This window comes from Prunus avium, chromosome 3 (genome assembly GCF_965620075.1).
Source record: "Prunus avium chromosome 3, drPruAviu1.hap1.1, whole genome shotgun sequence".
In the NCBI taxonomy this organism is placed as follows: domain Eukaryota; kingdom Viridiplantae; phylum Streptophyta; class Magnoliopsida; order Rosales; family Rosaceae; genus Prunus; species Prunus avium.
This window is the reverse complement of record NC_142286.1, coordinates 699715-717748: the sequence shown is the minus strand read 5'-3', so window position 1 is coordinate 717748 and position 18034 is coordinate 699715. Positions and strand designations below refer to the sequence as shown.

Here is an 18034-nt window from a genome sequence, read left to right as displayed (position 1 = left end):
AAACTCCCTTTAATTAATTTCATAAAATATGAAATTTTGCCCCCGAGAGTAAGGGTATTTCGGTCACTTTTTAATCCTGTTCAGCTTGTGTTTGTATTTGAGAAAAAAAATCTTGCTCTATAAAAGAGAACATAATAAAGATAAGAAAAACAGGAACGCATGACAAAGTCACAAAGTTAGTGACCAAAGTGATCAAGTAACAAAGTCTACGTCTATTGCCCCATCAGCCACTGAACATTTGTGATCTCGATTTTCACACTGAGATGCGAGAGATGTATTGAAGACGAAGCTTCCTCCATATTGTAACATCCCGACCCAATGCATCCTCGGATCATTGTAGAGTCTTTGAGGCATAAAATTTCTCATATCTCAACCATGCATGCATCCCTTTCTCATATCTAGTATCATATAATCTGGCTTTTAGCACTTGTCTAACATATCAGACCCCTTGAAATTTGTAGCAGGGGAGAATAATAGCCACACTAAAACCAATGGCCTTACGGTGCCTTTGAGGAATATTGAGCAATGAAAGTTAGTGTGCTTTTATTCGGGCACATAAGAACAATAGAAAATCTGATTGGTCACCATATTAGGCCCAAGAAAAAGATTAAGAATTCACAAAGAACCTATGTCCTTATATATGTACAAAAGTCGAAAGTTTTTAGTTCGCAGGTGCTATATGAACACCACTTGGCTCCTTACTAGTAAATGGTCACTCCTCATTGGCCTATATATGAAAGTTCAGCCCATGCAAAAAATAAATAAAAAATGGGATCCCCAAAGGGACAACAAGACCAATATATGCACACGCGTCAAATAGTGATTAGTGTGTACAGAAGAATCACTCCTTACCTATAAGGAACCAAACTTGTTTTTAATTTTTTGGGTATTTGCTATGTACTGTAGTTCTTATGCGGTAAACAATCTGACATTGTTGTTTCAAAGCTAGTGGCTGTGGAATACTTGCAGCAATCTTGATTGACAAGTAGCTTTAAGCAGAAGCAAATATTTTTAACATAAACTTCTACATACCAAGACACAATCGGAATCCATGATGCCAAAGAAAAGACTGACACGCACAAGTTTTTTATTTTCGATTCATACACGCACAAATTTTATTATTAAGCTCTCTCTCATATTAATTATCCGAAGATGCTTTCCTTCTCCTCCTTCCAAGAGCACTCTTCACTTTTGACATCTTCAGTTTTCCATAATTGAAATCATACAAGTGGGATAAACTCTAGCTGTTATGCACGCCTTGCCTTCTCCACCAAAGCTCTCCACTATAGAGTGATCTATCTGCATCAGATGCAAAATTTCAAACGCGTTAGGACAAAAAATTATTATCATGAAATAGGCAAAAGAAAAAAGATAAAGGGAAAAAGTATACGCATGCATAAGGAAGAGAAGGAGCCATGGCATAAAGTTGGTCTAGTGGTGCATGGAATGCTAAGTGTAAAATGTGCAACCATCATGAGTCTAATCAGAATGTGTACACCTTGCATATATGCTAAAGTCTAATCAGAAAGAGGATTGCTCACACATCTGTGATTTCTAGCAGAAGATGCTTGTGAATCTTACAATATTGAGTCTATATGCATCAATGGTCATGAATTAGTCACGTGTCCATGCAGGCACGATTGACTGTAGCATTTCTCTATTAGAAATATAAAAGATTAAAAAGAAAGGAACTTAGTCCTTTTGTGTTCTGAATTTTTTATCTCATTAGGTGGCCATAGCATAGCACTTGGATGGTAGTATGCACAAGGAATCTTCTGAAACAAGCATATGTAATCATGGAAAGTGACTGTCAAGTGCACATATGATGAACCCTTACCAGAAAAGGCAGCAGTGTCTGTCAAAATTTTAACTATGTTATAAGATGCTTTGTACTTTTTCGAAGGAAAACATAGATTCTCAAATGTTTGATGGCGATTTCTGGTGGCCAAGAGAGATTCTTAAACTGAAAAGAAATTTCCCACCAACGCAGTGCATGGACCAAAATGAAAACAACCGCATTGTATCCACTGTGTCTGACAGGACCCGCCCCGAATTTCCTCGAAAACCGGGACGGATCCCGTCTTTAAATCCGGCATCCCGCAGATGCCGGGCTCACTTACTAAAAACCGAGACTTTCTACCAAAATTTTGGCTGAATCTCCCCTGTAAACAGGACAAATCCCAAATTTCAAACCTGCCAAAAACACAGATAAAAACAACCCAACAGCCAGCATGCATTACACAAAGCATAGTGTTACAAACTATGGCCTCCGGCCTCAAAATACCAAATCCTAACAGGGCAATAACAGAGCATGTCTAACAGAATTCAACCAGCCAACAAAAATGAAGTTTTACGAATTTACAAGGTACAGAAGCTCTACGAAAGCTCGGAGCACTGCAGTTCACGGTTCAGGGCACACGACACAGCTCTGCTGCTCGTTCCAATCAACTAATGGCCGTGGGGCGCAAAACAGAAATTTGTGAGTGGACAAAACAAAATTTAGTTCAATTAAACCAAAGTAATATAACCCCACCGTAAGAAAACCATGCATGAAAACGATGCATTAAATCCACCATATACATATATAAATAGTTTGCTCAAACCCGAGCTAAATCCGAAATCCAGTGAAACTTACAAATCAACCCATCCAAACCTTTCCTTACAAATCTCAAATCAAACTCTCGAAACACGTGCCCACTGGCACGACGAGCGGGGAAGTATCCTCGCTCAAAAACAAGAACAAATGTAAAGCTATATATATACATATATATAATAGAGATATAATATAGGTATATGACACACCTAATTGTACCGGGGAAACAATCCAACCGGGGATTGTTTGACTAGCTCACACTTATCCGGCCCTCAAACGTCCATGTGGCTAGGGATGAGTCGTCCAACTGGGGGACTGATACTCTAACCCAGCACGTACGGACGAAGAATCAAGACCCGTACGCCTGGAACCGTCCTACGCGCGCAGACTACCCAATCAAGGGTCTACGGTCAACATCCCGTCAAGGATGCCCCGGCTACTAACATTTCCAAATATTTCACATTTACAAAATCAATTTCCAATCCAGGGGAGGTACACAGGATAGTGCATAAAGCACTCCAAACTGACTTTCTACTCTCGCATCACTCCATGCCTCAAAACCATTTCTCAAGTACCCCCCACAAATACTCAACAAATATAATACTTTCCCAAAATAGCATATACATAAAATTCAAGATACTTGAATATATCCAAAACCCAAATACTTTAACAAAATATTCGTTCAACTTTAAGTATTAGGTAAACTTCCATAAACCTTTAAATCCTTATGCATAGAACTTTCATTATAAAAATCATGCAATTTATTGAAAACAAAGTCCACTCACAAGTAATCCCAAGCTGCGTGACCCTGAGAGGGTCCTGCCTGCTGTGAAGGAGGTGTCGGATTACCTATTTCAGAATACGAACACGATATTAAAATCCAATTCTTCAAAATAACACTTAAAAGAAAATCCTAATATCCCGGGTTTCTCTTAAGTACGAGGAATGAGACGTCTCTAAGATCAAATTAAAGGTTCCAAGCACTGTAAAAGTCTCGGAAGACACTCGGTCAACCGGACGGTCAAAACTTTAAGTTAATGAATCGGAACATCCGGGGTTCCGATTCACGATCTGCGAATTCCTATACGATCCTAGGAATGCCAGGGACAACATACGTGAAATTGGGTTTGATCCAACGGTCCAAACACACCAAACCCGAAAATCACAGAATATGTCAAATTCGTTCGAGGCCCAAACGATATCCAAATTGAGATCCGTAAACTCCTACGTGCTCGTGACAACACAAAGATCATTTTAGGATACAATGTGACCTCTGCCGGACTGCCCACGCGCCGCCCCACGCGCTACCGCGCGTGGTGGCTTGATCACTATTCAGGTGACCGGAAAAACTTAGAATCTTGGCTCCAAACTCCTAACCTAGGTAATACCCCTAATTTGGAGCCTCTTTTGTTCTTGGGCCTACCCCAAATTCTCGACGGAAGTGGCCGGAATTTCAAATTGAAATCCGGCTGAACCCTAACTTCGAAATTTGATCTGTAACCTCTCAAAATTTCGGGAAACCTATCCAACAGGCAGCTAGAGCTCGAAAAATAGTCGAGAAATCATACCTCACTCGTCGGAATCGGAGGAGAATTGAAGGAGAACGAAGACTTGGAAATTTCCTGAAATTTCAGGCGAGTTTTCTGCGTTTTCCGGCGATTTCCGACCGTTCCAGGAGCTGTTCTGGCCGGGGAAGAGAGAGGAGGAGGTGGCGGTTCGATCGTGTCCGGTCTCGTGGCCGGTGGTCCGACGTGGCGGCGGCTGTGGCGAAAGGAAGGTGACGGCTGGAGGTTTTGTCGAAGGGGAAGGGGGAGTCGCGGGAGAGAGAGAGAGAAATGAGAGAAGAAATCTGAAAAATCTGATTTTAATCCAACTTAATTTTTAAAATAATTTCAATTAGGTCCTCAAAGATTTTTCAATCGTAACTTCTTCGTTTCAAGTCCGAATCGAGCCTACCGCGTGTCTATGGACTCGGCTCAGTACCACCTTCCTAAAAACACCATTTGCTGCCCCAAACTCTCTCCGGATAAAAATTGACCTTTTTGCCCCCACTTCAAGGGCAAAATTGGAAATTCTATTTTTAAATTAAATTAATTAGTGAATAGTCTTATTTTTGGGTCGGGATGTTACAGTGTCACCAAGTAAATCTGATAGGTATTCGCTATGATAGGTTCAAGTCTAAAAGATACCTCTTCAGATGCATCTCTTTTCCGCCAATACTCTCAATTTCTTCTCAATTTTTCATTCATGTGGGGGATTGTTGGAAATTTTATATTATTTTATAATATTTAATTTCTTTAGTGAATGAAAAATAAGTGTCGTGTGTCTTAGTATTTGTTTTGCACTTGGTTATCCTTTAAAGTGCAGTTATTAATAATTAAACGGTGGGATTCAAGTTGTGTCTGTAACTTTTTAAATGAAAAACTATTTATGTTTAAACAAGAGTTGTAATGAGTTTTATATTATAAACCAAACACCCTCACCTACTTGAGATATAGAATGAAGAGAGTTCTTACCCGTGAAAAACAAAGAGTATCTCCAGTACTCTATTGTTAAATTCTTCCTAATTTTTTCTTGAGAATACAAACATATAATTGGTTTGTGAGAGTCTTAAATTGAAGTGCTTCAATTTAGAATTATCAATTGTTGAATTCTGGGAGATAGATGCCTATAGAACTGTGAGCACAAGGACATGGGCGAAATCGATTCTTGCAAGCCTCAATGCTAAAGTTGTAACTATTTCTACACATTTGTGTTTATTGATTTACATTAATTCCATGTAAATTTGTTGTATATTTAATGATTACAATTTTGTTGAGAATTATTATAATTTAAATTCATATTTCCTATTGTTCCGCCAATAATGTTTAGCGCTTGTTTGAGGTATATCACTAACGAGTTAATGACCTGACTACTTGTCAACTCCAACAGTTAGCTTTGCTTCTTCTACTACCTTTCTGGTAAGCGTTGTTAATTAACATTTTCCAAATCTTGTGAATCATTGTTGCTCTGACAATGAGGAAGAAGAGGGAGATGATAAGGACCGGAGGATGATGAGGAAAGATAAGGGCAGTAATTAATGTCTAATGTCATTAGAAACCCCAAGCATATTGCTACACATTTCGTCTCATTGTTTGTTTGTTAAATATAGCAAATGCAACATATATTTTTACAATCACGTCATATTGATAACCACATTTCTTATATCACGACTATATATATTACCAATCACATCTCTCACATCCAAAATAAGCCTCATTTAATTCATATATGCGTGAAAGATAATTTTTATCATAAATAGCCTAAATTTAACCCATGAATACAAAGTTAACGGCAGCCTCTGCATCCTCGTTGTGGAGTTTTTGAGGCATGAGGAATGACTCCTTACCTATAAGGAGGGTTTTTTTATATTCTTTTGCAGTGAAAAATCTGACAGTGCTGTTTCAAAGTTAGTGGCAGTGGAATATTTGCAGCAATCTCGATTGAGAAGTAGCTTAAATAATTATGCAGAAGCAAATATTTTTAATATTTAAAACTTCTACATACAGAGACGCAATCGGAATCCATGATGCCAAAGAAAAAACTGACACGCACAAGTTTTTTTATTTTCGGTTCATACACGCACAAAATTTATTATTAAGCTCTCATATTTTTTATCCTCTTTCCAAGAGCACTCTCCACTACTCATATTTCAATTGATTTTTGCTGTTTTCAAGCTACATGCACTTCCGGTGATTTTGACATCTTCAGTTCCATAATTGAAAGCATACAAGTGGGCATCGCCATTAATGGCCAATGTGGGATAAACTCTAGCTGTTATGCACGCCTTGCCTTCTCCACCAAAGCTCTCCACTATAGAGTGATCTATCTGCATCAGATGCAAAATTTCAAACGCGTTAGGACACAAATTTATTATCATGAAATAGGCAAAAGAAAAAAGATGAAGGGAAAAAGTATACGCGTGCATAAGGAAGAAAAGGAACCATGGCATAAAGTTGGACTAGTGGTGCATATGGAATGCTAAGTGTAAAATGTGCAACCATCATGAGTCATTCATATAAAAAAAGTGTGGAGTTTGGGGCCGAAAAAAGAATGTGTGCACCTTGCATGTAGGCTAAACTCTAATCAGAAAGAGGAGTACTAAACATCTTGGTAGTGGTCTGTTTGTGGTGGAAGCTGATGCTTTGTCGGTTATTCAGGCTGTTTTGGTCCCCAGGGATGATCACTCCCTTGTGGGTATGCTGATTGATGATTCTCGATTCTCGATTAAGGAGTTGTCTTTTTGTTTCTATTTGTTTTGTTCCTAGAGAAGCCAACAAAGTGGCCCATGGGCTTGCTGGTTTTGCAGTCTCCCTGGCTAATACTTCCTCTTGGGTTTGGGATGCTCCTGGACTCATTCAGGATGTGTTAATCGAGGACTTTTGAAACTTGTTTTTTCTCTTCAATTGAAATCGTTTCTCTCCAAAAAAAAAAAAAAAAACAAAGGAGTGCTCACACATCTGTGATTTCTAGCCGAAGATGCTCAGCACGATTTACTGTAGCATTTCTCTATTAGAAATATAAAAGATTAAAAGGAAAGGAGTTCTGAATTTTTTATCTCATTAAGTGGCCATAGCACTTGGATGGTAGTATGCACAAGGAATCTTCTGAAACATGCATATGTAATCATGGAAAGTGACTGTCAAGTGCAAGTATGATGAACCCTTTTACCAGAAAAGGCAGCAGTGTCTGTCAAAATGTTATAAGATGCTTTGTACTTTTTTGAAGGAAAACATAGATTCACAAATGTTTGATGGCGATTTCTGGTCGCCAAGAGATTCTTAAACTGAAAAGAAATTTCCCACCAACGCAGTGCATGGAGGTTATGATCACATACATAGGCAGACTGACTTTTCAATAAAGAGTTGATATATATTTAATTGGTTTGCAGCAACTTACCAAGCTTCTTAGGGAGAGCTTCTCATGAAGAGGATCCACGTTTACAAAAGCCCCATAAGTGGTCTTATCATTATCTTTATTTAAGGAAGACCTACCAAACAAACAAATACACAGAGTTAAGAGTTTGAAGTTCGGTTGAGAGAGAGAGAGAGAGAGAGATACCTGCTTTGGTCACTGCACAGGAGCACCACATGTTTGTTGTGATCTTTGAATATTCTATAGAAAACTGATGTATATTCTTTCAAGCCCTTTGAAGCCAATACCAGTAACCCGAATGGTCCTAAACCACCTTTAACTGAGGCACCCTTTTGGCTACACAAAAGCTGTGGGTTTGTCCAACTTGGGTCCAGCACTTCTGCTTTCTTAAGATCACTTATTCCAAACGTAATCTCTACATCTGCCTGTGAAACAAATGACAAAACAAAATTTAAGGATACCGAATTAGAAAAAGTAATTTCAGTCTAATGGGTTAGGAAAATGAGTAAAATATAGTACCAAGAACAGAGTGATTTAGTGGGGTTGGTGTGCTTTTATATACACGTGGCAAAATGCCATTACCGAATTGAAATTTTTTTAATAAATAAAAAAGTTCCCACACCTGTGCTGCTGTGACACCAAGTACTTCATGCACTGATCCTCCCTTGAGTACACTGCTTGGCAACTTTACCTCTTTTTCACGTAGCTTTTCAATCTCTACTACTGGCCATTGTACCAATTGTTTCCCAGACTTATCAAGCCAAAGGGTCCTTGGAATTGCCTGCAGAAGTTCATTCAAATAGTATTGAGTGATGACCTACTTGGGTAGTTAGGAGGACTTACGCTTGCCAAACTGTGAATCTGAATCATTGATCATTTTAAAACTATACAATCTAGATTCGCATAAATATTTGTCTGGAAAAATAACATTACCATGCATGCATATAAAGCTATTTATTTAATTCTGTACCTGAAGTCCAGACCATCCCTTCTTGATATCATCCTCCACAGTTGAAGATTCATTAATCCAACCCCACAATATTCTACGGTTCTTAGAACTGTCAAAGAAAGTTTTTGAAGCATAAAATTTGCCATAATCATATCTCAAGCCTGAGTCACTCTCTACTGAGCCCTTATCCGGGATATAGATATCCTTGTCGATGTTATATGTCCCAATTGTGTAGTACTCACGCCTAGTGTTGTCCAAGCTCACCTTGAACACATGCTTAACATTAGGACCAATTTTTGATGTGTCAAGACCATTTTGGCTATGAATTGAAACTGGGAAGAAATCAGGGCATTCCCACATTCCAGTTTTCTCTGCTGAGTGAAGTGGTTGTTTGGCCTTAACCCAATTAAGGAAATCTTTGCTCCTATATAGGATAGCTTCTCCTGTTTGGTTCGTTTTGCCTCCAATGATCACTCTCCATTTCTTATCTGGGCCTAGCCAAGCAGTGGTTGGGTCCCTAAACGAGCTTGCATTGATTTGGTTAGCTTGGCTGGGTGCCATTAGTGGATTTTGTGGGATCTTGGTCCACTCCCTAAGGAATGGGTCTGAGAGGTTCTTGGGGTAGGCCAAATTCTGAACTTGGCGATTTTGGGGGTCTATTCCTGTGTATAACATCACCGGTTTGCCCCCAGGGAGGATCGTGGCGGAACCCGACCAACAGCCGTTGATGTCCGACGGCTGTGATGGGTAGATAGCAGCATCATGTGGGGTCCAGTTAACAAGATCAGTTGATGTGGAATGGGCCCAGACAATGTTTCCCCAAACTGCATCTAAGGGGTTGTATTGATAGAAGAAATGATAAATTCCCTTGTAAATCAATGGTCCTGCAACAAGAAGAATACAAGGCTTTCTTAGTACCATTGAAATTAGACAGTACCCAAGCCAACAATGCATCATGAAATGAAACAGAACAAGAGGAGAAACAAACTAACCATTAGGATCTGTGCAACCAAACAAGCCCATTTGTTCGTTCCACAATTAGAACAAGTCAATGACAAACACAAGAAGCCAAAAAAAGGAGCTGTTAGAGCTAAGGAAAAGTGAAAGAAACTTTTTTATATAAAAAAAATGACATGAAAAAATGAGAAGGAAGATTAAAGAGTTCATATATGAGGGAAGATATACCATTGATCCAATTCTTGGGAGGCTGGAAATGATAACCAGTTCTGTAAGGTTCATTAACTAGGTGATGATGTGAAGAAGTTAACTGGGAATAAGTTGGAAGGTTTCTGTAAACTTGGTGGGAAGCTTCAAGCTGATGAACAGCAAGGCCTAGCCAAAGAGAAAGAAAGCAGTATAGCAAGGGAGAGGAGATGGCCATGGTGGCTTTCTAGTGACAAAATAAGGCAACACCATGCAGGGTATTTATAGGAGAAGTCATGTTGTATTTGTCAAGAAAGGCTTTAGATCTTCATTTTTTTCTTTTTTTCTTTTACTTTTTTTTTTGGTGGAGTCAACATTAAGATTTGAATATTTAGATGTGAAAAAGTTTAAAAAGTCATTACTCGTCCCAAAAAAACTAGAACGAACAAAAAGTCATTACAGCATGATGTTTCACAAGATGTCCAAGTAATTAGTATTCATAGTTGCCTAAGGCGACTAAGAAATCAAACTCTCTTTAGAGTGTTATACTTGTTATTTAACAATAATGTAAGGGACATTAAATTCACGAATTTGATTCTCAAATGATGTGGCATGTGACATGTCATATATATTTAATTAACTAATTCTAACTGAATTAGTTTTATTTATTTATTTAAGGAAAATAATTTAAAAAAACTGAAAACTTAATTCATCAAAACCCTGTAGCTTTTAGAGTTTTAATGACTTTTATATACTTTATTATAGACTTTCCTAAACTTTTGCATAGAGTTTACAGGGTTTTATATACTCTTTTTTTATTATAAAATAAAAAAAGACAATATTAATTAATTGGCACTAGAATGACTATTGTTATTAAGTCATTCTCAATAACCATACGTCAGATGGCAAATCAAAATTGTGTTGCGCAACCCCCTCCCTCTTTACTATTTCTGATTGGATTGTTTTCTTCTACCCTTTCGGCTCTTCTTTGAAATTTCCTTTATGAAAAAAAACAAAGAAGAAGAAGCATAAATCAAAATGAATTGAAAATCCACACCAATCAAGAGAGGAACATGAATTAAAGCAATGAAAAGTACATAACGTATTTACGTATTCGTGAATCGTGACATGGGAGGGAGGTAGGACTGTAGCTTCGGAGCTGCGTGGCTTGAGTACAGCCATGTATTTGTATATTTATCAATCATACAGTCAATAGAACTAAATCCTAGCCCCTCTCTCTATCTCTGCCCTCCTCTCTTCTCGTCTTTTCTTTTTAGGTTAGTGAATAAGTCCACTAGGGCATTTTGAATTTAAAAAAAAAACCTTTTGTGGTGGTTTCTTCTAAGCCATGGTTAGATTGAAGTTTCCCATCACCCGTTTTAGTCTATGACGGAGTTTCCTACAAATCACTCAATTGTTCTTTGGCAAAGTTGTTATTTTCGTTTATTTATTCGCTTTTATGCGCATATAGATCGCTGGAAATCATATTTTATCCAGATCTATACAGATGCGGTGGGTGAGTGTGGCCGCGACGGCGCTTCTTCAGGTGGTGGTGGTAGGGTTTGTTTAGGCTCATGGGTTGTTTTAGGGTTTTGGTTATGTTGAGTTTGTGGGCTTTGTTTAGGCTTATGGCTAATTGTGATGATGTGGACTAGTAGTTTTAGTGTGACTTTTGTCCGTGTTAGTTTTGCTTTTAGCATGTTAATTATACCGTTGAAGTTTATTTAATGAAGTTTCTATTTGATCAAAAAGAAAAATCATATAGTCAATAGAAGTCTTGAGTGTGTTGGCTAGACTTTTGGTACTAATATTTTCTCTTGAAACTCTACAAAAATCACTCATTTAATCAATTCTTTAAAAGTCAGTATTATTTTAGACATATCACGAAATTTTTAGAGACTTTTTAAAAGTCCACAATTGAATACCAGTAGACTTTTATAAACTATTATTACCATAAGGAAAAAACAAATGACGTAGTTATACCATACGAAAATGTAAGAATTCTAAACTTCTATTTTTTCCTTTTGAATTACTAGTCAAAAGAAAGTTGAATTGACAAAAATTGTACTTCAAATCCAAAACTATCCTCAATTTTTCATAAAATAAATTGAGAAGCTTGTCAGAGTTTACCTCAAAATACAATAAAATATTAATCAGTACCCTTAAATTTCCCTAACTGATTATGTGAGCTTTAAGTGCCCGTTTGGTATTGCTTATTTGGGGTGATAAGTGATTTTTAAAAAAAAAAATTGGAAGCCCAGCCCGTTTGGTAAACTATGAGAAAATCACTTATTGTTAAAAATTGCTGTGAGAGAAAGCTATAAGGGAAAACAGCTAATGAGGTGCTTTCATTTTCTGATTATTTAGGAATCAGTTTCGATGAGGCGCTGGATTTAATGATTATGCGGCAATCATTTTCTGATTATGCTGTAATCAGTACCAACATCACTTTTAACAAAAAGTTTACCAAACGCCAAACTTTTTTTTCTCACAGCTGATTTCTCCCACATCAATTATTTTCACAGCACATAAATGCCAAACTGACGTGACTTTTTTATTCTAATTAAGCTCTGGATCGATAATTTAACTAGCTACACGAAATTATTATTTTTTTGGGACAAAACTAATCACACGTATTTTGTTCCAATCACAAGTACCTATCGCACATGTTACTAATATTGTTGTTAACATCTAATCAGATGTTCTGGGTCTGCTTAATTATCTTAGAATTGAAGAAATATGGCTGATGAGCTTAGATTCTTACAACACAAACAAACAGTTCACATACATCACCCCTTAATTTGATTAATTAAACAGTTGTGTTGTCCTCTATAATATATATATATATATATATATATATATATATAGTGGCGGATCTGTGCAGGCGCAAGGAGGCGCGCTCGCACCTCCGGTCGCTGGAAATCGCCATTACAGGTGCTGGAGTTGCACCTCTGCTTCAGACCAGCGATGCACATAACGTGTTCGACGAAATGCGCAAACCACTGGGCGCGCTTCTTTTTTTTAACGAAGCCTGGCCAAAACGACGTCGTTTTGGTCCAGGCTATTTTAAAACACGTTACTTTTTTTTTTTTTTTTAAACCTGGCCAAAACGACGTCGTTTTGGACCAGGGTTTTTTAATTTTAAAAAAAAAAAGAAAAAAAGGGGAAACTGCTGCTGTATGTAACGTGGGCTTTTGTGGGCTTTACAAAAGGGCTTTCCTTACTTAAATGGGTTTTAATTGGGAGTTTTCTTTATTCAATTAGGTCTTGGGAATTCCTTAATTAAGTAGAATTGGGAATTCTCTTTATAAAAGACCAATTTAACGTCACCCAATTTCATCAAAGTGTGTGTGCATCACAAGAATCCTGCGTTTTTTTTCCTTCTTGAGTGCGCCAATCCAAAGTATGTTGAATGCTTTTTTTTTTCTTGAGCAAAAGCCAATAGTATTGTTTAAATGATAAGGATGTTTAGTTTTTTTTTTTTTTTTTTTTTTTTTTTGGAGCTCTTAGCTTTTAAAAATTGCACCTCCGTTGAAAAATTCATGAGTCCGCCGCTGTATATATATGTGTGTATTCATACCACTTTTGAATAAACAGTGATTACTCAAGTGGAGTTGGTGCTGTTCTGGATCATAGATATTATCATGTGGTGCACGTGATATATTAATTAACAGCTTGGTGTGGTGCACGTGATAAGTACATAAAATGCAATCTAAAGATAATATATTTTCAAGTTTTGTCATATATATACCTAGAACTAGTCTCTTGCTTTTCATGTGGTTTTTTTTTTCTTTATCTATATTAAATTGTTGAAGAGAACTTTTGCTGGGTGTTGGATTCTTTTGTTATGTTTTGTTCTCGAGTAACACCAACACTCCTATTCCTACTCCTTGGCCCACCTTACTTTCTCTTTCCCGACACCAAATTTTGAAAAATACTCTTCTATTTGTTTCACCCTTGTTATTCCCAATTTACCCTTATTGTCCCTTCTCCATTACCTTCTTCTACACCATTCCCAAACCCTAACCCTAGTCATGTGAAAAAGAAGAAGAAATAGATCAGCAACCATCATTAGTGCCTCTATCTATATGATTAACCGTATGAAGTTGTAAGGGTATACATTTGCGGTTAGCTTTGTACGTACATTGGAGAAAAGGCCTGGGAAAATAGGATTTTTGGTGTGTGAAAATACGTTATTCTTGATCTTTTGGTTTCTTTCACTTTAATAGATCAAAATGTATATGTCCTTTGAAATAGGGAAGTGATTTTCACACTCCTCTTTTCTCCCAATGCACTCCTCCCTTATAATTGAGTACATCAAAGAAGAATCAAGGGACAAAAACAAACATAAGGAGAAAATGAGAGTGAAAATCACAACCCTTAAAACAATATGCATTTGTGTTTCGAAATTTATTCTTACTCATGGTGACTTTAAGTTATTTGAAATTAGTTTAACCTAATTCGGTTTTTTGTTTCGTGAGGCCAATGTTGGGGCTCATAGATTAGTCCGATTTTCGTTATCTTTAATTGAACCCTCCATCTGGGACCCTCCCGATATTATTGGAGATATTCTATAGTTGAAGAAATTTTGTAATCTTTCTTTGGAATGAACATCGACTTTCTTTATTAAAAAAAACAATTACAATATCTGTATGTTTAACTTATTGAGAATATTTACACATGATTCACACTCATTCACTAATTTATGTTTTAAACATCATTCCAACAAAAGAAGCTTGAAAATTGTTTTTTGTAAAAAAGAAATTTAGAGACTAAAGTGTTTTTACAAAGTTGGGAAATCAAAGCAAGAATATAAAGTAGTAGTGAAAAGTGAGTTTGAAAAGGGAGTTTGAATTTCTTGAGGCTAAACAGAATTATTGTATTAATAAAAAGAAATAAAAAAGGGTTGGGGGTTCGATCCCCGCCCATGGGAATGGAGCGCATTTCGTGGCCAGCCGTTTACCTCCATTAGGAGAGCTCCCGCGGCGAAAGGGATTAGTTACTGCTGTCGGCGGTGGATACCCTTGGGTCTCACATAAAAAAAAAAAAAGAAATAAAAAAAGACTAAACACGTTAAAGAAATAAAAAAGACTAAACACTTTACTTACTCTTTTAGTTTTTAATAGTTATTTCCGTGTTTTTTTTACTTTTGGTGGACCTAATATTGGCAATATATATATATATATATATACAACACAACACAATTCCAAGGTGGCTCATTCTCTCACATATTTCCTCTCTTTCACTTGGGTCCCTCACAACAATTTATCTCTCCCCACGTTTATGTTTTCCTTCTTTAGATATTTATAAATAAACTCAATCCTAGACATGTATTTATAAAAAAATCCAAACACTATTTAAACATAGAAACACACCCAAAATCAACCCCATAATCAATAATTGTATATTTTTTGGGTGTGTTTATAAATAGGTTTTGAGTGTGTGTAATGATGGGTTTTGGGTGTGTTTATAAAGTGTTTTGGGTGTTGGGTTTTTTTTATAATTTCAGCCCCCATTTTGGGTGTTTTAGTGAAACTCCCTTCCTTCTTCTCGACCAAGGTCTAAAATATCGATGGTATCGGAAATATCGGTAGTCCAAAAATATGGAAATTTTGATGAAAACATCAGGATATTATCGATATCGATAAAAATTGAATAAAAACCACGGAAATTGTAAGAAAAACTTGGAAATTTTTATTGAAACTTTGGAGGATGTTTATTTAGTCAATTATATCTATTAGTTTATCACCCCAAAAAAAAAAAGGAAGGAAATGCATTGCATGATAAGTTTAACTTATTAAAGTTGATTATATAGCGAGCTAACAAACACTGTAAGTATAGAAAATATGTAGTAATTAATGAAAGAAGATTAAACACACCATAATCATTTATATATAATGATTTACTACAATATTTTACACTTTATACATTGCATGGTAAGATCCCACATAGAGTTCTCCTTTGCGTATTATCACAAAAACATAAGCGACATGGTTGTTAAGGCGTTGGAGGAGTGAAATGGCAGGGGTTCGAATCCCCTTTGCATGTGCACTTTGTGTGTTGTTTTTTCCTTTTTACCATTGCATCGATATTTTTGATATTATAGCGATATTTTGACAAAATATTCCTGAAGAGTGAGCAAAATTATCATTTATATTATTGATATTTATATGATATGTGTATGGATACGTTTCAAAATATCCGTGACCTGAAAAAACGATAATATCCTCGATATTTCGTCAATATTTTCGATATTTTAGACTATGCTCTCAACTGCTTTCATTTGGTTTCTTTTCTTTCTACAACATTTTTCTGTTGGTAAATTGTAATTTGCCGAAATTTTACACATACGTATAAACTAATGCAAATAGGAGGGTATTTGTATATAATTTTTTTTTTAAAGGAATGGTATAGCCGTTCGGCTATAGTCGGTTTTTATTTTTTTTGTAAAAGATATAGTCTGGCCGGGCGGCTATACTCGGTTTTCCTTTTTAAAACAAAATTAGTATATCCGTCTGGCTATACTCGGTTTTTAAATAATAAAAACCGTATAGCCGAGCGGCTATACTCGGGTTTTCCAATAGTATAGCCGTTCGGCTATAAGCGGTTTTTAGAATTTTTTAAAAAATAAATAGTATAGCCGTCCGGCTATACCCGAATTTTTTTTTTTTTAAAGACGTTTTTCCTAATTTTTTAGAAAGAAATAGTGTAGCCGCGCGGCGATACTAAATAAAAAATATTATAGCCAAGCGACTATTCTCTTTAAGAAATAGTATAGCCGTATGTATCCTTCATGTCTACTACAAGTATTTTATACAAAATTTTCAATAATAAAATAAAATTCATGTATTATACACATATTATTGAATCTATATATATAAAGCAAAAAGCATAGAATGGTGAAACATTCAAAATACCAGAAAATGCCATTGGTTAATGCAAACATTAAGAATTGAAATTATTAATTAAATGAAGATAATATGGTAAATTCACAGTTTTCATTTAAAAATAAATAAAATTAAAAGAAAAATCAGATAATAGATTCTATTTTTATGGAACACAACTACCCATTATCTTTTTTAATTCTAAAATAAATTTAAATATTTATAAAATAAAAAAAAACCCTCTCGCAGGCGCAGAAGCGCGTGCAGAGAGGCTAGTATATATAAAGCAAAAGGCAGAGAATGATGAAACATTCAAAATACCAGAAAATGTCCTTAGTTAATGCAAACATTAAGAATTAAAATTGTTAATTAAATGAGGATAATATGGTAAATTCATATTTTTCATATTTAAAAAATTTAAAATTTAAAGAAAAATCAGATAATTGATCCTCTTTTTAAGTTGTAATTTGCCGAATAAAACTAAATAGTATATCTGTCCGGCTATACTCAGTTTTTCCAATTTTTTTTTTATAAAAACATATAGTATAGCCCTCGGTTTAAAAAAAAAAAAAAAAAAGTATAGCCGCGCGGCGATACTGGGTTTTTTTATTATTTATTTTCAAATCGTATAGCCGCGCGGCTATACACGGGTTTTCCAATTTTTTTTAAAAACCTAAATAGGTTGAATTCAACATGAAAAGTACTATGAGTACATCACCATGACATAAAAGGACTCGAATAACTAAGGCCGCCAAAAGCTTAGTTTCCTTGCTTTATTTTGCAAGCTGATATCTTTAACACACTAACCTTCCCAGAAAAATATATACAATACCAGCTCATATGACATTACAGCCATTCCCATGCCATTTTAACTATGCAATTAACCCAGATTAACTCTTACACAATACAAAAACAAATGTGTGAATTTGAGATCAAGCCAAAGTAGTAAGAGAAAAAGAATGATTACCAAAAATGTGAATACCTCATGTAGAATAGAAATCATAGCTATGTTTGTTTTGCCAGCTCCTGTTGGAGCACAAACCTGCAAGTAAATGAAAATCACATCACATTCAAGCATATCATATCAGCACTTTCACTGCAATGGTTTGGTATTCACGTCATCAACAGAATCAATAACTTACTAGTATATTTTCATTAGTGTAATAAACAGTATGAAATATGTGGCTCTGTATACGGTTCAAAGACTTGTATCCACGAAAAGCAGCCTGAGCGAATTCATGTAACTTCGTTATCTCAATCTGACAACATAAGACAGTAAACAGAAATAGAGGTCAGTAGGTGATAAAAGAAATAGCAAGCAAGGACAATCCTATTTGTTTAACCATCAGAAAACGTGCAAATTATTATGGCTAGTTTGTGAGAGAACTCCAATTGCATCACAAACTCCATACTGGAAATATATATTCATACAATTATCTTAGGGCAACAAAGAATTTCGTGCTCAATATAATTTCCTAAAGAAAGTACTACCAGAGGCTTATACATGTCACATACACTCTATCCAATCCCTTTCCCCTGTTTGAAATCAAT

At 35.9% G+C, this 18034-nt stretch overlaps 1 protein-coding gene and 1 long non-coding RNA gene across 3 annotated transcripts; both read right to left on the bottom strand.

Moving 5' to 3' along the window:
- Window positions 1-953: 953 nt before the first annotated feature.
- LOC148295399 (uncharacterized) lies at window positions 954-4447 on the bottom strand. 2 transcript variants are annotated; one of them, XR_015834790.1, is made up of 4 exons: window positions 4162-4447; window positions 3379-3442; window positions 1838-2448; window positions 954-1299 (listed from the first exon to the last, which is right to left on the bottom strand). It is a non-coding gene; the product is annotated as an uncharacterized LOC148295399 (long non-coding RNA). The 2 variants fall into 2 exon arrangements; XR_015834791.1 differs by having other exon boundaries at window positions 2363-2448; window positions 4162-4442.
- Window positions 4448-6095: 1648 nt separating this feature from the next.
- Window positions 6096-9862, bottom strand: LOC110755718 (beta-fructofuranosidase, insoluble isoenzyme CWINV1-like). Its single transcript, XM_021956955.2, has 7 exons — window positions 9642-9862; window positions 9449-9457; window positions 8478-9340; window positions 8130-8288; window positions 7694-7932; window positions 7532-7622; window positions 6096-6461 (listed from the first exon to the last, which is right to left on the bottom strand). Exons 1-7 carry the CDS (start codon window positions 9835-9837, stop codon window positions 6285-6287), a joined length of 1734 nt encoding a protein of 577 aa, XP_021812647.1. The 5' UTR covers window positions 9838-9862; the 3' UTR covers window positions 6096-6284.
- Between the last annotated feature and the right edge of the window lie 8172 nt (window positions 9863-18034).

Excerpts from the sequence above, each read along its gene's own strand:
- LOC110755718 (XM_021956955.2), bottom strand. The coding sequence starts at position 9,837 with ATGGCCATCTCCTCTCCCTTGCTATACTGCTTTCTTTCTCTTTGGCTA. Across the intron at positions 7,933-8,129 it reads TTGGTGTCACAGCAGCACAG|GCAGATGTAGAGATTACGTT; the intron begins GTGTGGGAACTT and ends TTTGTTTCACAG. Across the intron at positions 6,462-7,531 it reads AGCTCTCCCTAAGAAGCTTG|ATAGATCACTCTATAGTGGA; the intron begins GTAAGTTGCTGC and ends CATCTGATGCAG.